The sequence below is a fragment of the Penaeus vannamei genome, chromosome 27, assembly GCF_042767895.1.
Source record: "Penaeus vannamei isolate JL-2024 chromosome 27, ASM4276789v1, whole genome shotgun sequence".
Taxonomy (NCBI): Eukaryota; Metazoa; Arthropoda; class Malacostraca; order Decapoda; family Penaeidae; genus Penaeus; species Penaeus vannamei.
Window position 1 is genome coordinate 7633077 of NC_091575.1, and position 24109 is coordinate 7657185.

General features: G+C 33.2%; 1 protein-coding gene across 7 annotated transcripts in view; it reads left to right on the forward strand.

The window, feature by feature from the left end:
- LOC113813489 (gelsolin, cytoplasmic) overlaps positions 1-20628 on the forward strand; it is a 65158-nt gene extending 44530 nt beyond the window's left edge. Inside the window, exons 2-22 of one of the 7 annotated variants that reach the window (XM_070140460.1) lie at positions 1545-1619; positions 2127-2192; positions 2363-2475; positions 2995-3121; positions 3371-3548; positions 4160-4281; positions 4869-4970; positions 8709-8720; positions 10293-10386; positions 10597-10758; positions 10919-11034; positions 11166-11309; positions 11707-11845; positions 12513-12607; positions 12787-12909; positions 13447-13518; positions 13690-13863; positions 14014-14124; positions 14669-14794; positions 16499-16530; positions 19601-20628. In XM_070140460.1, the coding sequence (XP_069996561.1) occupies positions 1545-1619; positions 2127-2192; positions 2363-2475; positions 2995-3121; positions 3371-3548; positions 4160-4281; positions 4869-4970; positions 8709-8720; positions 10293-10386; positions 10597-10758; positions 10919-11034; positions 11166-11309; positions 11707-11845; positions 12513-12607; positions 12787-12909; positions 13447-13518; positions 13690-13863; positions 14014-14124; positions 14669-14794; positions 16499-16510 (2163 nt within the window). In that variant the 3' untranslated portion in view covers positions 16511-16530; positions 19601-20628. Of the gene's footprint in view, positions 1-1544; positions 1620-2126; positions 2193-2362; positions 2476-2994; positions 3122-3370; positions 3549-4159; positions 4282-4868; positions 4971-8708; positions 8721-10292; positions 10387-10596; positions 10759-10918; positions 11035-11165; positions 11310-11706; positions 11846-12512; positions 12608-12786; positions 12910-13446; positions 13519-13689; positions 13864-14013; positions 14125-14668; positions 14795-16498; positions 16531-16760; positions 16852-19600 lie in introns of all 7 variants that reach the window. The other 6 variants (XM_070140454.1, XM_070140455.1, XM_070140458.1 and 3 more) reach the window with 6 other exon arrangements.
- The last annotated feature ends 3481 nt before the right edge of the window (positions 20629-24109 follow it).

Here is a 24109-nt window from a genome sequence, read left to right on the forward strand (position 1 = left end):
TTTTCTTAGGCTGTGTCACTTCCTCATTTTTTTATCGTGTTATTGATATTGGATGTCAAATATCCTCCTACAGCAATATGAGGTTGCAAAGGAGTTCTTGTGTTATTGGATCTGATATTGCGATTGTATTTGTTCTCAGTATGAGCATTTGGGCTATATACTGGTTGATATGATGATTGCATTGTGTATCTTCCGAAGTGGTAGAATTTTGCAGTAGGATTTTATGTTTTAGGTGTATCTTTTAAGTTTTACATGGGTATTAATCATCAATTTAATTCCTTAGAGGGAATATGTAATGTGCAAACTATTATGGTGATCCTTTCCTTGAGTATTCTGCTTTTGTTTTTGTTTTTCTTTCTTGTCTGTGTTACTATATTTAGGGGATTTTGATTTTAGTACTTTTTTGGTTTCAGCTACATGTATTGACATATTTTATGTTTTGCCTTTGTTGTTATTCTTGTTAAAGGGATCATAGTTGTTTTACTATTTGTAAATATGTATATGAATATATATATTGGAAAAGGAAAAGCATATTGGAATCAATAGTTTTCTTTTTCTTTTCTTCATATTGCTTACTCTGCTGTCCTCCATCTCACACATTTATATCAACATCTGATTTACACATATTGCAATAACATGAAATAAATTCGAAATATTTAGAATTGCATATATGGGAAATATTCATGCAAGGAATATGTAATGGGGTTATGTATATTTCATAGTAATAATAGATAGTACATAGGTAAAGCTATTGACATGATTATAGATGTCAATTTGTTATTCAGATGTGTATATGAATATTAGAAATGAAAAAGATCTTCAAGGAAATGCAAGATGTTTGAAGAGATATTAAACTTGGGGGATAGCTGGTTCCCATGGGGAGCTGTAGATACCCATCAAAGGGATGCTGGTATATGAAGGATGTAACTCACAATGATAAATTCATAACTTTAATATGAATATGTTTGTATATATTAGACAAGACTTCAGAGACATGTACCTCCTTTGATCTCTAAGGCTGAATCATTTTTTTTTTAAAGTTAGGTTGAATATTGAAATATCTTCAAAGAAAATATGACTACCAGAAAATTCTGATATCTTGAAGAACATCCTTCCCAAAGAGATTAATAATTTCTGGTCTGCAAGAGCCAAATAATAGAATTGGAATTGAAATGTAGGTTATGGGAATAGTACCACAATTTCTAGAAACTGAAAATAGATATGTGACCAGTAACTTTTTCATTTTTATTCTTTACTCTTGGTAGACTTCCTAGCATTTCTAGTCTATTTTATAATGTGTTTGTATCCTCAGTACAATTGTGGGGTGTACATATTTGAACAGTTGTGAGGTGTACATATTTATGGCCTGAGAACAGTGCAGTATCTCACTCTTGTTATTCTTTCAGGCCATTTGTAGACACATAATGATGCTAATTTTGTGATGATGTCAGAACACTAAGAGGAACTGACTGCATAGCTTATAAAGTATTAAGTATTTATTTTGAAGTTATTGGTGTTAACCTTCTAATTCTCTTCCTTTTCAGAACTTTGAGGTTGTGCCATACCCAAAGGAGAAGTATGGACAATTCTACCAAGGAGATGCATACATTGTCCTCCATGTAAGTACCTTTTTGCAGTGTTTAGTATTATTCTGTATTGTTCTGGCATCATTGATGTTGTAAGTTGTGCTTGTGGAAATGATTTTGATATAGAATAAGGCTCTCTCAGTTTGTGTGTGTGTGTGTTTGTGTGTGTGTGTGTGTGTATGTGTGAGTGTGTGTTTGTATGTATATGTGTGTGTGTGTTCTTTGTCTTTGTCACTGTCTGTCTGCTTGTCTCTGTGCACAAGTGAATAAATGTAAAACTTCTGAAGAACAGACTAGAGGACCATTCATTTAAATCTATTTGGATTTCTTGTGTCCATGTTACTGGCATAATTTTTTGCTCTAGAATTTCTACCTGGTCCAGTTAAATGTTGACTTTTGTGGGAAGGTACACATAGTTGCTTTGCCCATGGCTGAATATGGGCCTCACATTGTGGAATTAAAGTAACTAAAAATAAGTTTAACATGAATTTTGTTACAGAGAAAACTCTTCAGATGGTAATTATATGCCATTATTTTCAGACCATTGATATCAAAGGGACTAAGAAGTGGGACCTGCATTTCTGGCTTGGATCCCAATGTTCTCAGGTATAGTACATCTAAAAATAGTATATAATATTTCATTCCAAATGTATTATTCTGCAAAAGGCTTGTGATGTGATTTCAGTTTTCATAGATGTTGAAATAAGTTACCTAAAGTTTATCCATGCATACTCTTGTCATGTTGAATACTATTACTGTAATGAAACTTGTTTTAGGATGAGGCAGGAGCAGCAGCTATCAAGACAGTAGAGCTTGATGACCAACTCGGAGGCGTTCCAGTCCAGCACCGAGAGGTGGAAGGTCACGAGTCTTCCCTATTCCTTGCCTGGTAAGATGTTACAAATCTGGAATCAAGGGTGATCCAGGAGAGTTTTACATTTAAAAATATTGTTACATAAATTTTGAATTGTAAGATAACTGCTGAGTGAAGAATTCTTCCATCTCCATAGCGATATGATATATGTAATGCCATAGATATCTGGATATTTAAACAAATTTTAAGTATAGATTTTTATTATTTTTGTAGTGCTAGAGTTTGTTTTGGATATGACCCTAAGTTCTCCCAGTGTGTCTATTATTTTTTTGTTCAGTCAGGTTCAATGTGTTGCATGATTATATATTTTTTCACAGACATGACACAGGACAAATTCATTAACATATGGAAATTGTCAGTGAAACTAATGATCATGATTATTGTTAGTAGTAGGCATAGTATGCCTAGTAGTAGGAGTAATAGTATTGTTAATATTAATTATTTTTATTATTGGTATTGATAATAGTATTAATATTGATATTGATATTAGTATCAGTATTTTTTTGTATTATTTTTACTATTATTATTATTTAGGTTCAAGAAGGGTGTGAGATACCTGAAAGGAGGTGTCGCATCAGGCTTCCATCATGTTGATCCCGATGAGCCCTACCCAGCCCGCCTCTTCCACGTTAAGGGCCGTAGAAATATCCGCATCAGGCAGGTTCGTTTTAAGGGAATATGTTTACATGGGTACATTGTAATGGCACTCTTAATTTTTAAATTATACTGGTATTTTTAATGTGTTAAGCTTTGAATGTCTGGTGAATAATGAATTATAGCTTTGATAGCTTTTCACAGTTTCTGATAAGGTTTAAGATGCCTACTCTTTGTATGATACTTTTGATAACATTCATATACTTTATGAATGATCAGCTATAATGTGGTTACCTACTGAATTTTCTTTTTAAAGGTTGAAGTAGGTGTTGGATCCATGAACAAGGGTGACTGCTTCATCCTTGACTGCCGCTCTGAGGTGTACGTGTACATGGGTTCGGCAAGCAGAAGGATGGAGAGAATGAAGGCCATTATGGCTGGCAATGGCATTAGGGATGATGACCATGCTGGCAAGTCAAAGGTGATTGTTATCGGTAAGTAAATGAAAACCTGTTGTCCAATTGATATAACTGATTTGGTTAGGTTGAGAATGTTTTGATAGAGCAAGGAATTTTTTGTGTATGATTCAGTGTGTGATCTGTTTAGTTTTTTATCGTCTCTGTTTCAAGACAAACAGTATCATAATCAGGTTTGCCAATTATATATTTTGATATGCATTCATAATTTTGCAAGTTGGTCACTGAATAGGCTCTGCTTTATATACAGGTAGTTCATTATATATGCTGTTTTAAGTTTTCAGTGATGTAGCCCACTTCTTAGTGTTTGTGGGAAAAATTTAAGAAAATGGGAATTTTATAAAATGTCCTTACTATTTCCCTGTTTTCTTAAATAGTTACTATTTTCTAAATATATTAGAAAAATATTTCTTTAATGATTAGTAAGGAAAATTATTTTTCATCATCATTCTTTGGAGTCTGTTTTGTGAAATGTTTTAACAGACAGGTTTAGCTGATAAAGATTCAGCTTTTTCTAAGATGTTAAGATTTTGTTTTTCAATTTTGATGATCCACCAGAATTCATCAGCTTAGAGAGTTATTAAATTGTGTAAGTGAGTCTTCCCTAACTATACAAACCTTTCTGTCAGATGAGAGTGCATCATCAAGTGAGATTGAAGCATTCTTCGAGGCTCTTGGTGGCGGCTCCCCAGATGACATTGCTGATGAGGATGCTGCAATGGAGGATGCTGCTTTCGAACGCTCAGAGAATGTATGTACTTCTTCCTGTTTTTTTTATTTTTATTTTATTTTATTTTACTTTATTATTTTTTTTTTTTTTTGTCACAAATGTCATATTGTGTCACATTGTGCCAGACCTAACCATGGATGGCACCATGTCATTACATGGCCTAAACCAGTGATTCACTGATAGTCATGGTATCATTTGCTTGCAGTCACCATTAGACACAGGCATCAGTAGTGTGGGATTTTTTTTTTTTTTTTTTTTTTTTTTCTTAATAATTGCTTATCAAATCCAGCTACTAATTTTAGATGCTCAAGGTCATGCTTGAATTAACAAACAAGCTATGCAGAAATGGGGCAAACTGCCAATGAGTGCGGATAATCTTGCATTGCTAGTTCCAAGCCAGTATGGATTTCACTCTCTAGGAAGAATGTCATATTGTTAATAATTCTTAGATTGTTGTTATTATTTTTTTTATGAATTGTTGTTTGGGTTATTATTTCTATCCTTTCACTTCATAGCCCTTTGTAGATGAAAGTCAGAGTAGAATATGATATAGAAATATTCTGTATTAAAAAAAATTATGAGAGTACTAAATAACATGATTTCAACAGAATGTGATATCACTGCACCATGTGTTTGAAGATGATAACAACATTATCCAGACCAATCTCATTGGAGAAAAGCCCCTTCTTCAGAGCATGTTGGACTCTGGGGTAAGTCGAGGATTTCTTGCTGTGTTACACATACATTTATTGTGTTTTTTTTATTAAGTGTGGTGTTTTGGAATGATTTTTTCCTTTTTTTATTCTTATTTAGCTTGTACCTGTTCCAGGTTGTGGTTATTATTATTTATCATATATTTCTGATGTTCACAAAATCATATAGGTGTTATATCTGTATGGTATTAGATTGTTCTATGATTCCTGGATATTTGTGGCACAAAGTTATGAAAAATGAGTTCATCTTTTGATTATTCACATTAACCGTGAGAAGTAAAATTTTTGTCAGATTTCAAATGAAATACTTTTCATTCAGTATACAAAGATTGAGTTAATCTCTTTTTATATTGTGGTTATCATATATGCATCAACTTTAATTTATCATTCAGTTACTACTTATTTTTGTTTTGTTTTAATGGTATAAAGATGTGTATAGGTAGGTATAATCCAATAAACAAATTGTGTTGATTCACAGTATGTCACTCTTATTAGATACTTAGTTTTTTCTACTGTAATTTCAGACAGGTTTTGCAATTACTTCAAATGCAAGAGTGTACATATATCAAAGAAAGTTATGGGCATGAGTACTAACCATTGCCAAATGATACTGAATTCTTATTAGTGATTTAGTATTAGACACTGCATGGGAAAATGTACCTTCATTTAGCATGTCAGTTGTCTAAATTTTTATGATACCTTTCAACATTATTAAAGTGAGAAATAGTCTTAATTTAAGTTAATCCTGATTTGTTATGTTGCCGGAATATTTATTGACAACATTAATTCTTTCTGGTAATTTTTTCAGATAGTATTATTTTTAAGACCTATTGTTGTGTATGTTTTAAAACTATGCATTTTAAGTGTTCTCTTTTACCTGTTATGCCAGAAAGTGCAATTTTTGTCACTTAATTGTTCATACCCTTACTAGATAACTTGTAAGGGTGATCTTTAGTGATGCATTTAGTAGTGATTGAAGTCTTATTTTGAGATTTTTTTGGGACACTATCTTCTCTTTAGGGTTTGATTCTTTAGTTGAGGATGTACAAAATTCAGCATTCAACTTTTAGGACCATTAAACTTTGGATGATTTGAGACAGTGAATATTAGTTTGAGAGGTGATGTCATACTGTTATTTATGTGCTTTCACAGTGATTAGTTCCATAACTATAAGGAAAACATGTTATTTTTAGTATAGTATCAAACAATATTTAAAAGATGCAAATTTTCAAGAATGTAACCTATCAGGAGTAAGCTTTTAACTATATGAAGGTTGTTTTGCCAGATTCATTATGAATTTTACATTATTAAGATGACTGGCATTTGTATGACTAAGATATATTAGAAGTAGAAATTTATGATATTTTTTAGGTTTCCTTTTTATCAAAACTACAATTTTCAATATACAGTTTTGTATGTAAGTTGAAGTTACTGTTACAGCTAGCAAGTGTTTAGGAAGAGAAAGCAAAGTATGACCAATGCCCTTAAGACAGGAATCAAATTTATTACCAATTGGACTTGTATCTAATAGATAATTTGGCTCCAGTTTATATTTTAGGGGATTAGAATGAATGTTTGTATAATTCATCTTCTATACCAATTTATTTATGAATATGTTATTTTCATATAATTTAGAATGAAGAGACATTGGAACAGGATTGGGAATGAGGATTAATTATTAGTATTTTCTCCTTTTCTGTTTGATTTAGTGGCTATTACTTTGACATAATTAATTGAGGAATATAGGAATATCATTAAAATGCATTTTGCATGTTAGATATTATGCTTCATTGCTTCAGGACAGTATAGATTGACTGAAATGCTTGGTGAGGCACTAGGAGGAATGGAGTTAACAAAGACTATCTTTAATTAAAGCATAGTGCTAGCTTTTCGTAAAATCAGAATTTCCCCAAAGCTATAGAAGAACGTCAGTCATCTTCAGTTTATTTGAGAATATGCAGTTTCTTTTTTTGACAGATGAAATGTAAGTTGCACTCTACCACAAAATGATTCTATGCTATAGAGCTAAGCATTGTTTGTTGCAACCAACTTTCATCTCACTTGCTCAGAATATTTTACTTATCAGCTACGGTGATAATCGAAAAATTTTCTTATTCTGTATGTACAAGCATATAGATATGTAATATGACTGATGTGAAATGCATCCATGTACATGCTCATCCACATGTAGACCCACGGCCACACCTACACTATACTTAGACACACATGCACAAGCAATCACATGCTCAACGCATGAGCACTGATCACAAAATCACTTGCACTCACAGTTATGGTTTGAGTGCTTTTTAACTGTCTGTCAAGCTCATAAGATCAAAAATGTGTGACGTACCTGCATAGGAGAATTAATGTGTCCCTTGGCAAGAGAGGTGTACAAATTACCTTGTGTTTAAGCTCAAATATAAATTAAGGAAATATCACATATCAATTTTGCAATATGAGATAAATTTTTCAGTTGTTAGAAATATTTGTTAAAAAAATATTTAAGTCTGTAGACATTAATTTTCTCAGATCATTCTTTATTATGTTGTAATAGTTTGACGATTTTGATACATACATGATAAATAGACTAGTAACTAGGAAATTAGGAATTCCTTTGTATTGGCAAAAACTATTTGCACTGTACTTCTATTGATAATTCCAACAACAAGGCTGAGCATTGCAAACTGCAAGAAAAAACTATCAGGAATTATTGTCTTTTGCTGCTTCAGTTGAGCCAAGCATGTGGTGTAATGGTCACAATCCTAGACAGTTCATGTTAAAGTAACTATAATCTTGTGATCTTGATATAATGACTTTCCCTGAAATGAGAGATGTGATGTTTCAAAGGAGTCTCAAAATTTCAGTTATTTTAAAATACGAGGGATATTTATAGATGATGATATATAGAAATCTATGAATATTTTAGGACTAGGCAATGTAAATGAGTAATCATTTGTAGGCTTATGATGTTGGTTTTCTTTTTTTTTCTCCCTTTTTTATTATAATTTTTTACTAAAATTTTTGTTTATTGATAAACAGATTTATGCAGATCTAAGCATAATTAGAATGTAAAGGTTTTGTCAAAAGTACGAAGGGTAATTGTGATGGATCTTTTCATAATTTGGTAATTTCAATTGCCAATTTCTTTCTTTTTTTCTAGAAAATATTAGGTTTATTCATTGCATATTTCAGAGAACCATTTTCAATAATACATTGTTGTATTATTAAGAGTATATTATTTTGATATTGAGATTATATATTAACTTATCTCTTCTTATACATTAAAGTGAAAAATAGATTTACTCCTCACTGAAAAAAAAGAGAAATGGTTCATTATCAAAAGAAATCATTAGAATGTAACTTTTTTTCTTGAATATTTGATTATAAAATTCTTTATGATGGTACTTACAAAATAGATGTTCATATTTTTATACATCTCCCAGTATTTTTTATATGTGGTTGTAGCATCAGGCAGTGTTGTTGCAGCAGTGTGGTGTTCTCGTGGTCTTGATTATGTGATTAATTGGAGAACTGTCCAGCATTGTGATGATAAAAGTTTTTCTTGTTTTGTTGCAAATCCTGTAGGATTTTAAAGGTTTTTAAACTTAATTTTTATTTTCTTTATTTTAGTTAACTTATATATACACAGTTTGTAACCTAAATGTCTGCTTCGTTTTTCCATAAATCCCATATTTGACTCGAATTGATTGTGGCTTATACCTCTCCACACAACAGGAAAACCAGCAGGTAAATATGAGTTGATACGGATATTGCACAGTATGGTCACTTGGTTCTAATGTACTGTATATGTTTTGCATACTTTTGTATATCACCAATAGCTTCTTTTTTAAATGTCTCTCACAGCTTTTGTCATTCATCTGTTTAAACGGTTTATTTTCTTTTCTTTTTTTTTCCTTTTAATTAGTGATGGGGTTATCCCATTTCTTTACTAAAAAATTGTAGGTTGGTTTAGTTATTTGCTAAACAAATTTAGTGATGTTGTTTTGTAGATAAAGTGTGTATAGGAAAGTATATCAGTTGACTTCTGCTTTTGACAAACATATTTCAGCAGTGGGCAAAAGTTTATGCTTTAAAAGCTTTGAACTTTTATGCTTTTTTGTGTAAGGTGTGTCCAACAAAATATTAACATTTTTAAAACTTTCCCCCAAGCACCCTTGTATAAATAAAGTATCCGTGTGTGTGGATGAATGAGTGAAATAGAGTGTTGTTTCAATTGATTTTATATATCTTATCAGTAAGACTACCTATCCCATAACATAATGTTGCTTTACAAATGAAATGAACTACATGTATATATTGCTTATGTTTTCAAGGCATTGGTTTCAAATTACTGCAGAGTACCAGTGCACTAAAATTTACAGTAGCAAGCAAAACAGTAATAACATTATTTGCTTTTCATGCATATGTTTTATTAATTTAGAACTTGAAATGTGTTTTTTAGCTTATTGTAGGATCCTAACAAAAGTAGGTAAGGTTAGATTCCTTTTTAACTTGATAAAGTACTGAGGGCTTTGACATTTATCATTTATACTATTCTACCTTTGCATGTACTGAGCTACTAATACCATGAATATATCTGCTAGCTTATTTTAGCTTTAGAATTTTATATATCTTGAAAAATTACTAATGATATATTAAAGGTATTCAGAGGATTTAGTTGACAGGTGGTTTGTAAGTTAAAGTAAAAATCCATCTTCACTTATTCTTTATATTGAGGTTAAAGGTAATATTATGCTTTGTTTTTGGGAAAACTAAAACTCTGAATATCTGTTATTGCATAAGGTGATGGTTAAAATCCTTTATATTGAATGTGTCCTTTTGATGAATGATATTCTGGAATTGCTTTGTCCTGAAACATCTACTGTAGCTTGTATACTCTTTAAGAAGCAGAAATATGTCTGTATGCATAAATCTCCTTAATTTTATATTTCTGATATATGGTATCATATGATTGTTCTTTTTATGGTTTAGTTGGTATATTGTTATGTTGCTGTATTTATTTTATAGATGAAAAATGAAATTTTGATTTATGAATTTACCTATTTTACAGTCATTTTTTGTATTTTTGTTAATCCACTTAACTAATTTTCACTTACATGACCTGGTTTAGTATATCTTGAAGGAAAATTTCCACTGTGATATATTGTGGTGTATGTTAAAAAGAAAGGTATTGCATAACAAGATACAATATTGGTGACTTGTTACATGGATACCCTTTTCATTATGTAAAACATTTTTAACCTACACCATAAAGAACCTTGATAGAGTGACTAATCCTCTTTATTTTCATGCTGCTAGGACTGCTTCATTCTGGATACAGGCGTCAGTGTCTATGTCTGGATTGGCAGCGGATCCAGCAAGAAGGAGAAGGTCAAGAGCATGGAGATGGCTGGTATGTTATGTTTTACGGAGTACAGGAGTTAAAATTTTTTTATGTTTTATACATTTATAGGGTTATGCAAATAAGTAAAGAGACATAGATAATGGAAAGCATATTTTTCCTGTATTTATGTTCTTGTTTGTTAATTCATCTTAAAAGTTGTGATCTACCTGTGCTTGTCAATTGTTTTTGTGCTGAAGTGATGCCCTTGACTATCCACAGCTGGATATATGGAACAGAAGGGCTATCCAAAGTGGATGAGTGTGCAGCGTGTTGTTGAGAAGGCTGAGCCTGCAGTTTTCAAGTCCTACTTCAAAATGTGGAAGGAGCCAGAGGAAACAGTTGGTCTCGGCCGTGTCTTCACAGAGCGACAGATCTCAACTGGTTTGTTGATGTTTGAAATGTATATAGATCTATGTCTGTAAATGTGTGTTAACATTTTGATGTTAAGGAACAATTTGTCTTGAGGTCTATATTTGAGTAAGACTTGGTAGGAATACTATGTTGAAAGTAAGGGAGAACTGACAAAATGTTTTTCCACCAGTTTCTGTACCTGAAGTTGACTTCGATGTCAGCAGCCTTCATTCTGAGAAACGTCGCTTGTTGAGGAAGAATGCTGGCCCAGCCTTTGGCTTTATGCCAGATGATGGTTCAGGCAAGGTTAGTAGAGAGCTGTTTTATTATGTTTTTGTTTGGTAATAATATTTAGTCATGTTACTGCAGTCTGAAATGCTGTTAAAACATGGAATATCTTTTTAGTGATAAAATATCTACATTATATTTCTTTGTAGATTGAGATTTGGCGCGTGGAGGACTTTGAGCTGCAGCCTGTTGATGAAGGAACTCACGGCTTCTTCTTCGGTGGCGATTCTTATGTTATCAAATATACATATGAAGTTAATGGACAAGAAAAATACATCATATATTTCTGGCAGGTGTGTGGAATAAGTTTTTTTTTTCCTTTTCAGAATCCAAGCACAACTTCTTTTTATTTTTTATTAAAAGATATGATCGGGTGAAGTTTTATATTTATTAGCAAAGAATTTTATTACAAAAAATGTTTAGATTTTATTAAAAGCATATCTTTGCACCCATCAGTATCTTTTGTTGTGGACTTATATATCTATTAGAAAAATTTGATAACTCTAAGAAATATATGACTATTATATGATGGGAAATTACACTTTCCCTTGCCTATACATACATAAATGCATGCATGTTTGCATTTGTGTATGCACACAAGTGTTTATATATATGTGCACACACATGTGTTTGTCATTGTACAAGTTGGTGTCATTCATAATATGTATTTGAATTTATTTATAATTTCAGGGCATTGCAAGCAGCCAGGATGAGAAGGCTTCCTCAGCAATCCATGCTGTCCGACTTGACAATGAACTTCATGGAAAGGCTGTCCAAGTACGCGTTGTTCAAGGCTATGAACCTGCTCACTTCCTGAGGATGTTCAAGGGTAAGTTATAGTGATAATACTTTTTTATTTACATCAACTCTCAACTTATTAAAGCATTTACACTGAGCATGATTGGTGCTGTTTCATGTATTTTGGCCCATATCTGGTTTCATTTTCTTGGGGGATCATTTGTACCAGGTTTCTGAAGGCCTCTGTTTCAAATGTGAATTCAGGCACCAAAGATATTTGTATTTCCTACAAAATGGGCCGTAAATGCACAAAACTACTTCTGAAATGCTCATCCATGCATGACATTCAGTTTGCAAAATTTTCCAGTCAGTTACAGTAAAAAAAAATATTATGTTTAGTTTTCTTTAGTTTATGGTTTTAGCTTTTCGTTGTCAAGACAGGTAATAGAAATTGAAGTGATGCACTCTTTGCTCATTAGAATTATTATAAAAACTAAGTGGTGTCCTTAAATTGAAGCAGCAAATATCAAGAATGCAGAAAAAGTAAAGGTCCTACAAAGTAGGATTAGATATCAGCATAAAGTTGGAGTCATTTGAGGTTATTGCATTGATTTGGAATTTTGATTCAGTTCAGACAGTATTCATATAAATGACCTCTAATGCCCATTTCTTTTCTTACATCTGTTTAATGCTTTTATTTATGTCCTTAAAGAGTTTATCTGAGGTTGTGAGAGTAATTTTCTGTGAATTTTTTTCAGGACGTTTGGTTGTATTCCTTGGTGGTAAGGCTTCTGGCTTTAAGAATGTACACGACCATGACACATATGATGCTGATGGAACCCGCCTCTTTAGGGTATTTTATTCTTTAATTTTCTTTTTTTGTAAATACTTTGTGGGATGCCTTTCCAGTTGGCATGAATGATATTGATGTTCAGCTAACAGAAGTGAAGATGTATGGATAAATGTAAAAGATTGAAACAGATAACTTTTTGAAAGGCAGATATATTACATATTTTGAACTTCATTGCTTAGGTGAGGGGAACCTGTGACTTCGATACAAGAGCTATTCAGATGGCTGAAGAAGCTTCATCTCTTAATGGTGATGATGTCTTTGTCCTGGAGACACCAGGTGCTACCTACCTTTGGATTGGTCAGGTAAGAATTGTTTCTGGGTTAGTACACCCTCAGAAAAGCAGTTAGTAATGACTGGTCCACAGTACAGGATCACTTTAGTCTGATGGGAGCAAACCGTATTTTCCATCTTGCAGTCATCATTTAGAAAATATAGTGTGTATGATATATCATATATGGTGTTCATTCTCTTTATATTTGTTAAAAGTTTGCATTGATACATTATATCTTATTGAAGCATGTTTTATTTTGTATTTTAATTTGTTTTTGAAGATTGCAGTGAAAAAATTCCAAATATATGTACCTAAAAACGATATGTTTGAATGATAGCTGGTTGAAATATTGGAAAAAAAGTGTAATATAATATTTACATGTACTTATTACCATATAACATGCCTATTTATAATATAAATGTCTGAAATAGCTAGAGACGTAATTGATGAATCAAACATCACTAAAATACAAAACAAAAGATAATAACAGTAATGACGCAAAGAATCCTATAAACTGCAATTCCTAGTCATCCTATATTGCTTTTATTTATATTTTAATTCCTCATAGGGAGCCAGTGAGGAAGAGAAAGCCATGGGGGCTCGTGTGGCAGAGTTGGTGTCTCCTGGGCGTGATGTACAGGTAAGCAGCAAGTATTTTGTTTCATGCTGTAGGATTTTATACTATGTGCCCAGTAAAACTTTTTACAGTGAAACGGAATGGAAATAACATAAATCTCTACCATAAGATTTTTTTTATATATAGCATGACATAGAATATAGAAAATAAAATAAAAGAATTATATTCAATCAGGAAATGGCTGAAGGCAGTGAAGATGATGGCTTCTGGAGTGCTCTCGGAGGCCAGGCAGACTACCAGAAGGCTCGTGACCTTGACAAGCCACTCCTGTACCCTCGCCTCTTCCACTGTACCATTTCTCCTGCTGGCTGCTTGAGGGTTAATGAGGTTGCCAACTTTGGCCAGGAGGTTAGTGTACTTGAGAAGATAATTTTTTTTGTATTATCATCATGGTTATTAAATCCATCATCAGTTGTGATTGTCATTACTATCATTATGATCATTATACCTCTTTGTATTTTCATTAGCCACTGTAAAAGATCAAAATGTTCTTTTCAGGATCTTAATGAAGATGATGTCATGGTCCTCGATTCTGGTGATGAAGTGTATGTATGGATTGGAAGGGGTTCGGATGACCAGGAGAAGGAAAAAGCATTTGAGATGGCTGAGGTAAATTAAATTCATATAGGCCTTTTTTACACTTTGGGAATGGCTTGTGCATATTGTTTCCTTGAATGGAAGTTTAACTTTCTTTTACAATGTAATGTAACCCTAGTTGTCCAAAAAGAACAAGACATGTAAAAAATAAAAAAAAAGTAAATGTTTGAATTCTCATATTTATAAAAAAGGTCTTTGGAAGATATATCTCCCATTATGAGAGGTAACAACAGGATTAAACTGGAAAAACAAAAGTCAAAGTTAGAAGCTTCAGATTTATAATAGCTGATTTGTCTTCAATGTAAGAACTGTAAGAATATGTGCAACCAGTCAACTTTTATTTTCCTTTGTTGGGACTGACATTTTGAATATTTTATTGCTATTGCATATTTCATTTATGTATTATTATTTACCTTCTTTTGTTTGTTTCATTGTATTGTTTTGTTGATGGTTTCAGTACAAGATAAAACTATCCATCCATAGTCACAGAGATCTCACAATCTGTCTTTCACCCTTCTCCATTTTATTTAATTCCCTTTCTACATCTTTCTCCCAGACATACATCAAGACAGACCCAACAGAGAGAACTTTGGCTTCGACAGTGCTCCTCCGCGTGAACCAAGGAGAAGAACCAGCTGCCTTCACCAGCATTTTCCCAGCATGGAACCCTGACATGTGGGAGGTTAGATTACACATCACAAGGGATTCGCTTTAAGATTTTGGTTCTTTGGGAGATTGGGGGGGGGGGGGATTAATTTCTTATATAAGTAGGTTATCTTTGTACATATTTTTCCTTTCATATTTTTCTTCTTTTTTTAAAATCTGTTATTGATATTTGTTGATTGTGTTCTTGCTTTTGCTATAATAATAATAATTATTATTATTATTATTATCATGATTGTTATTATTTTTTGTATTAGTATTATCTTAATTATCATCATAATCATCATTACATAATTGTTATTATATCATTTTAATATTATCTATATCATATTTTTTTATTATTATGATTATGATAATGATTTTCATCTTCAACTTCAACTTCATCTACATCTACATCTTCATCCACATCATCTTCATCCATATCATCTTCATCCATATCATCTTCATCCATATCATCTTCATCCATATCATCTTCATCCATATCATCTTCATCCTTATCATCTTCATCCATATCATCTACATCATCATCATCATAATCAGGCTGTTAGGATGATGCATTTTTATGAACATTACCATCAAATTTTTGCCATTCCTTCAAATTTTGAATTTGCAGATTAACAGTAGCACATAAAATCATATAAAGATACACACTTTCAGACACACATGAGTACAAATGCATAACCACAACCTTACTCTCTTCAATGCTCTTCCATTTGCACATCCGCAAACACTTCCTTCCCTCTGCAAACACATTCTTACCTTTACACGGAAACAAACACACACACACACACACACACACACACACACACACACACACACACACACACACACACACACACACACACACACACACACACACACACACACACACACACACACACACTCTCTCTCTCTCTCTCTCTCTCTCTCTCTCTCTCTCTCTCTCTCTCTCTCTCTCTCTCTCTCTCTCTCTCTCTCTCTCTCTCTCTCTCTCTCTCTCACTCTCTTTCTCTCGCTTTCTCTCTCTTTTACTTTCTTACTTACTGTTCTCTCTCTCTCTCTCTCTCTCTCTCTCTCTCTCTCTCTCTCTCTCTCTCTCTCTCTCTCTCTCTCTCTCTCTCTCTCTCTCTCTCTCTCTCTCTCTCTCTCTCTCTCTCTCTCCCCCCCCCCCCCCCACCCCCCAGACCTGCACCTACACCCACATACGAACACATATTTAGAAAAAGATAAGAAATTATAAGTAATACTAATGATAATGCTAAACACTACATTAAAGACTAACACTTCATTTTCCATTAGTTCTTTAATTGACTTCTCATATGATTAAAGATAAGATATCTTATTTTATGTCTTAATTATTTCTTTTATCTTCATATATCTTGTGTTTCAATTTTTTAAGCTTTCATAAGCATGAAGTGATAATATATGTTTTGAGTGACTTTTATCACAGCTTTCCCTTTTTGAAACTATGTATCCAAATTATAACTTTCAAGCTTATAATAGTTTTTTGTAAGCTTTCAGCTTTATTATCTTGTCAGATTGGCCCTATACCAGCCAATATTTTAATGCATGAAGCTCAATTTACCCCTTTTATAAATTCACAAATCACTATTGGTAATTTAATATCACCATTTATTCCTATAAACTTTGCCAACTCTTTAACAAGTTTCTGTATTTGGAAACTCCTTTGCCAAGCACAAAACATCTTTGATAAATTCAACATCTATGCTTATTTCCGTTGCAGAAGGTGGATTAGACGGTTTGCCGTACTGTGATGTGCGTTGTGTTTTGATAGGTGGTATTGCTTGTAGCTTACTCATTAATGCTGCCGTGCTCATAGTGCATGTTGCCTCCATGATTAGCTGCAGTCTTGCCATGCAGAGGTAGATTGTTGTTCTAGGAGAATGGTTATTAGTCTCCCCCTAAGGATGAGATCACCTGATTCAACCGTTTACATTTTTAAAATCATAGAGTTTTTATAGAAACTAACTTGGTGGTTATTGCAGCACCTCAACAGAGCTGAGAAGGAGTCTCATAAGAGGTCACAAAAAACGTCTCAAAAGTCTTCTAGCTGGTGCTGTTGCCAATGAGTAAGAAGTAAGCCAGGTCAGCGCAGGAACCTCAGGCTTCACTAACCCCCTCACGATGCTCACAGTGGCAGTATCAGCCATGTTGCTAGCCTCCCTCCCAGTGTCAATGAGTGTCATATCTCTCGAGCTTAGATGTGACACAACACTTTAGTTGACGTTGGTGTTATTTAAACTCTTCAAGCAGTTTCTCTCCTTGTAATTGTTGATTATGAATTTACTCTTTTTGAAGATGAAAGATACTTGAATATTTTGGATGATGTAAAGGAAAATTTGTCAAATTTATTACCATGGCCTGCAAATCTATTTGAAGTCTTCTGTTGCAGAATGCATCATTAAGTGGATGTCATTGGGTGTTGCAATGAAATACACTGAGTACACTGAGACCTTGCATGATATATGGTCCACAGCCTGATTGCAAGTAGCTGCTCTGGCTAAACAAGCATTGAGCTGAACAGTGCATAAAGAAATTGATAATGCATTCTTCTTCATGGGCTTTTGTGGTAGATAATAAAAATGGATCTTAGATTTCCCTGAATCATTTTTAAACAAAAAACTGGAGAGAATTTTATTTGCAGTACCTCAGTTATAGGAATTAGTTATAAATAATCAAAGACATTATCTGCTGCTGAGTTTGATGACAGTTTTCATTGTTATTTCATGAACCGTGTTTAAAGCATAGATGTGTAAGCATGAGAGGTACCCTGGGGTTGTTTAGTATCTTGTTTCACTAATACCACTAATTCAGTATTTTCACTAAAAGAAAATAAAACTGCTCCTAACCACTATGTAGGGGAGATCAGTTAAGTAACAATGAAGGTTGGTTGTGTTGGAGAGAGTTTTAAATGTTATTTCCAAGGAGTACAAAACAGTGAGTTTCTTCAAGTTTGTTGTTTTGTGTTTTGTGGTGGATTATTTTAGATGGTGGCATTGATACTTAGTTAACCCTTTTAGTGCAGTGGTTGGACTTTGTTGCTCTGAACTTTGTGCCTCTGAAGTACAAAGATTGGAAATGTCTCAAGTATATTATAAAATTATGTTAAAAGTATTTATCACTAACTTTTTATAACTATTACTAAAATATAAACTGCCATGTTGCATTTAATACATGTGAATATGATATAGAGCTAACATTAATGGTCATCAGGATTAAAATATCATTATATTTTCCAATTCAATTCAGATCAATATCTGAACTAAACAAATTTTCTTCTGATGGATAAAAGAATGGGGTATGCCATTCCTATAAAAATATACCTTAGAAATTTCAGATGCACTCACAGAGTTAAGTCATTCATTGCTGCATGAGATGAGCTTTCATATACATGATATCGGTGCTTGCTTTTGTGCTGCTTTAATGTGATTGCTTGCTTTTTACTCCTTATGCTTGCATATTCATTCATCCTTTCCATTCATAAGATTTTTAACTTTTCACAAACACTGAATGTCACAGGTAACAATTAATACCAACATTTTCATGAATAAGTATACATTTTTGTGTAATCAAAGGTAAAATTGCATATCCTTTGGTATTTCTCATGTTAATCATATAATATCATGTAAGTACAAAGCTTGCTTCATATTATATCTGAACTCTATGTTTTAATACTAAATCCTTACAAATTAACCCGTTCCAAAGCATTTTACTCTACCTAATGATAAGTAAATGTAGATTATACTAAGAATAAAAACTTAATCCTTTATCATACATTTGAAGTAGTCATTGTATGTTTGCCATATCTCATGTTATTTTGAAAAATCTAATAACATGGTCAGTACCATGAACATTTCTGTTAATGTCACATACCATGTATGCTTGTTCAGATTGTGCTTCATTAGAAAATACTTGGGCAATAACTGAGGGACTGATGAACCAGTAACTCAGTATGCTTGTTGCTTGCTTACTGTAGCAGTTATGTTTTGTTGATTTAAGTATAAGTATTTCGTTTGTCATATATTCTCCTCTTCAGTATGTAATCAAGTTGCAGATGTATTGTACATCCTAGTTGATTGATTTATCTATGTAGGGACAGTAGTTTAAGTGGTGGCAAGAAAATATGTGAAACAATGAGATCAAATGGAAGAGGAATTTCACATTCTGCTTGTTTACTAACATACAGCATATAAATAGGCTAATTAATTATTGTATATACTGCTTCTGACTTCTGAATTTATCTGAAGATGCGATATTATTCTACTGCAGCAGATTCTTAATCTCATTAAACACTACAATATCTTAGAAATGATTGATGTAATAAGTGATGCAGACTACAGAGAAAAGATTTTTTTTTTTTTTTTTTTTTTTTTTGTGATGGTAATGTGAAGCACATAACCCCAATAGTGTACTTTGTATCAATAGGTAGTTGCTGATCCTATTTCACTTAGTGTTAAAATAATCAAGCAAGCATAGAAGATGCTATTTTACATTGTTTTTAGAGATTCACATGACTCAAGAGATGTATCAGAGTGCATAATTTTCTTGTCACCAAGTTTCAATTTTCAATGTTTTAGTTTGTTTTATAAAATAATGATATAGGTTTTAAAGTAATTTGTAGCACTTACATACTTCAGTCAAATAGCTATGTGCACATGTAAATGTTTATGTACAGCATTCCTTAAATTAACTAGTTGCTTACAAAGTAAAAAAAAAAATCATAGGCTGTATATCACTGCATAATTAAGGAAAGAAAATAACATGAGCTCTACTCTGTATTTTACCAATTAACTCTCATGTATCTAACCAGTTTTCTTAATTTCAGGAAATGGTTTCCTACGATGATATGAAGGCACAGCTGGCTGAAATGAATGCAGCAGCAGAGTAATAAACTAATTGAGATGTTTTCTTCAGAAAAAAAGTATTATTTAAATGGCCAAAACACAAAAGAGGCTGTTACTTGTAAGCCTAATTGGTTTTCACTCTTTGCCCAAGTTAGCTGCTTGAGTATAATGGAATTGATTTTAGTATTTGCCTATACTTTTTTATGTGCCCTAATTCATAATAATCTCTTTTTATTTTTGAGTGCACATATGTCAAAAGCACAAAATAGGAGAGTGAAATACTTTTTTTTTTGTGAAGTATATGATTTACAACAAGAAGAATTATTTAAGATTAGGACAGTAAAAAAAATAAAAACAAAAAAAAGAAAAAATGGTGCTTTTGCTTTATGCTATGTAGAAATCGGAGGATCTCTCAAAGGTTGAAATGCTAGTGCCTTAAGTGACGGGTCATGCAATTTTGTAAGTGGGCAGATCTAGACACATGCCTTGCTTAGTCCAGTACAGAAACACGTTGGAAATCCTCATCAGTGAAATGTAGTTTATAGATAATTTTTCATTATCTTTTTTAGGCTTTGGATAGCAGTTCAAGAATATTTTTATTATACATTTGAATAATTGTTATGAAGACATTTATCCCAGTTTTAGAATATTTGGCAATGTCACAGTGAAGGTATGATAAAAACATACTTAAAAGTCATGCTTTTTCCATGTAACTTAATAGTATAGAATTAGGCTTCCAGTATGATAAACAGAGCATTTATGTAGAACCTACTTTTCAACAAATTAAAGATTGATATCTCAAGATCTTTTTTGATTTGTAAGAGCATTTATTTAGCAGACTCGGTGCATTATCGCCAAAGCATTTAAGCTAAAAGTCTATTGCTGTATTCTGTTTCGTACTTTTCTTGGAACTTACAACTTGGTACTTAATCTTCCTAGTCAACTGAGTATTGTCTCTTACTATAATTGTATTTCTATTATTTGCACAAAATAAAAGAATCAAAATCCATATTGATTTTCATTTCCATGCAAGTGACAAGTTCACATACAATATAAAAATGATATACTAAAGAAATCATGATCAAAAGCTCAAAAGGTAGACACTAATTTTATTGTTACCAGTTGCTTATTTGTTACTTGTAGGAAGACATTCAAGGCCCCATTCCACAAAGAAGTTCTGCTTCTCAGGGTCTTCCTCAATGATATTACACTATAATCACTTCTGATACTCGTATTATCCATTACACATTAGATTATTTGTAATAGCTTATACAGTATTATGGGTATTTTACCAAACAAATTCTTACATAGTTATAAAACTGATAGCTCTACAGTAGACAAGGGGATACAGTTGCCCCTATCCTTCAAGTCCCAGAAATTGTAATTATAAAAAAATCTGCCCTCTCGACAAATTGATCACATCTTGGATAAAACAAAACAATAAAATGTTACAAAGCTGAAACAAAAATAAAATGAAATGTTACGTAAATGTGAGGGGTCTTATGCCATAACTGACAAAACCCGGTGTAAAATTTTCTATACTTGTAAGTATATGGCAGGAACCGATTCTTGAAGAGGATGTTTTTTTATCTTCAAACTTTTGTCCGGAGGATTTTGAAAATTATAGTGGTTTGGGGGATTTCAGCCTAAATATCCCAACCCAAAAAGTGTGAAGAAGAAGGAGGCATGTAAGTATACAAAAATTTTGTAGGGTAATTGGAAATTCTGTTTTTAAATATATGTAATCTATTCATTTTTGGAAAAGCTAGGCTATTGTGATATAAAGTCATTCCAGTCAAATCATGGTTCTGTGTAATGAAATGAGGAAGCCCAGCAGCTATCACCTAAAACCATTTCTGAGATGTGTTGTTGAAACGCAATGGACTTACCCCTTATGACCAGAAATAAGACTATGAGAATATACCCTTGAATGCTTGAATTACAGTAAAGGATCAGATAGGATAACAAGACCTTTCAATACAGTGAGGTAGATTCAAAGGCTTCATAGTATCTTAGGTACTGATGCCATAAAAGCTTATAATCTAAAGGATTGCGGGAGACACCTTTAACTGTTTATGTTTTGTATTGCTGTTATGATGTCTCCATTATTAAATTTTATTATTCTGTCTCCTCATTTTTAAAATTAATTCTAAAACAAAATTACATTGTACTTGAATGTGGATTCAATGCATTAGTACCTCCCATTAAATTCCTGTTTTTGAGATGGAAACGTTTAACAACTCCATCTGGAACTTACAGTGGTGCCGTAATACTTGTGCAATAATAGAAAAAAATAATAATAATAAGTTGATAATGACTGTCCACACCTCACCTTCACCCCCCCCCCCAAGGAGCAGAGCAACTTCTACTAGATGTTAGGGAAGCTCTGCCATTACTCAAAGGATGACAATCAAGTAAGGAATTGAAAAGAAAAGGAAATAATAATAATAAGAAAAAAAACATAACCAATCTTAACATGCCTTTCAGCATGTCCAACTTAAAGAAAAAAAAGGCATAAGTGGTTTGTTTATAAATTTTAAAAGAAAGGATACAAGTCATTCTTGACAAGGCAAAAAATGAGTCTATTTTTTATGTGTGCCATTCCCTTGGAATAATATGCAGGGGTGTACTTCAGAAATTTCACAGAGGAGGGTTTATTTGTTTAGTTTGTCCATATAACAAAATTCTCTGTTACTGGGTGAAAGATTTAACAGTTAACTTGGGTTGGTTTCATCAGTGAAAGTCATCTTATCAAAGGAGAGAAGAAATTTGCCAAAAGAAAAAAGACCGGCAACCCTGAGCGGAGTGGGTAAATGAACGAGGTACCAATATCTGACCACAAGAGCGGTCGGTGGTTAATCTACCATACAGATATGGTAGGTTATCGTTTTCTAGTACGCATCCTATACAATATGCTACACAATCAAGACAGCAATGTAACAATTTAGTGTATTTCATCAAAATCGTGGATACGAAGGTCACCCTAAGAACTTCTCCCTCCTTCCCCACTTCCATTCTCTCTCCCTCTCCCTCTCTCTCTCTCTCTCTCTCTCTCCCCCCCCCCTCTCTCTCTCTCTCTCTCTCTCTCTCTCTCTCTCTCTCTCTCTCTCTCTCTCTCTCTCCCTCTCTCCCTCTCTCCGTCTCTCCCTCTCTCTCTCTCCCTCTCTCTCTCTCTCCCTCTCTCTCTCTCTCCCTCTCTCTCTCTCTCCCTCTCTCTCTCTCTCCCTCTCTCTCTCTCTCCCTCTCTCTCTCCTCTGGGAAACGCGACTGAATATAAAGCTTTAGTTTCTTTCACATTTTTCAATACATTTCTTTTTATTCATCTTACTAAACATGCTTGAGCATTAACCTAAACCACGGCTATAAAATATATAAATATTTATTCCTTCTTTCTTTCTTTCAGTCTTTCACTTCGATTTATATTATCAAACGTCTCTTCGGCAGAACTTTGCTTTTCTTTTTCTCCTTTTATGAACGCATTCCCCAGAAAACGCCAAAGATCCCCTCAAGAACGGCTGGAAACAAGAAAGTCATAGGTGCCAAAGCCCCATTTGCTTCGAGGGTCCTGCACTTCCAGATGACCCCATCAGCGTAGAAGATCACAGTATCGAGGCTGGTGACTGGTTAGTGTACCAGACGTAGTAGTAGTTTTGGTAAATACAGCGTCAATCATAATTAGTTTCACGCTGTTTAAACCTGCTTTCGACATCGTTATGGTAATGACATTCTGTGACGTATTCAGTACACTACGTTCCAGTGGTTAAGATTTTTTCCTGCAGTTATACATTTTAGGTTAATTAAAATCGTAAGCTGAATATACATGAAAAATATCATTATGTGATTTCTATGCAATATTTACTATTTAATATGCTAAGTGATGGCTGTTTTTCTTCATTATTAGTGAATATTCATTGCCCTTTCCCTAAAGACCAAGGGAAGCATACTTGCCAGCAACCGATCAGTGCGCAGGATAACGTCCGGAATCACCAAGGTGAACTGGCCGGTTGTATCACATGGAAATCTGGAAGAAAACCCGAAGATGGAATCGAGGACGATTCCGAAACTGTTGTCTCACTTTCATCAATAAATCTAGTTTGTGCATGGTGGGGTTTCTTCCATATTATCAACACGGTATTGTGTCTTTCTTTGCACATGGAAATCTGCTATTTCGGAAATCAGTGATATTCAATAGTGTTCGGTAGGCTGCGTTGTTATGAATTTAGGCTTAAACAGGGTATTAAGCGAAATAAAAGCGTAAAATATTCATATGGGAATATTATATGTGATTTCCCTGTTTTCTTTATTGATAAATATAACAAATGACACCTACATTTTCTATTAGTAAAATTCTATTTTCGTGATTTACCTTAGTTTACTAATAAATTCACTGTTATTCCGGAAAACGAAATACAATTGAAACCAGCGGAATTTTTTCCGTAGATAAAAAAATGGCCTCAAACAAATCATGTCCAGAACAATAAATGGAAAAT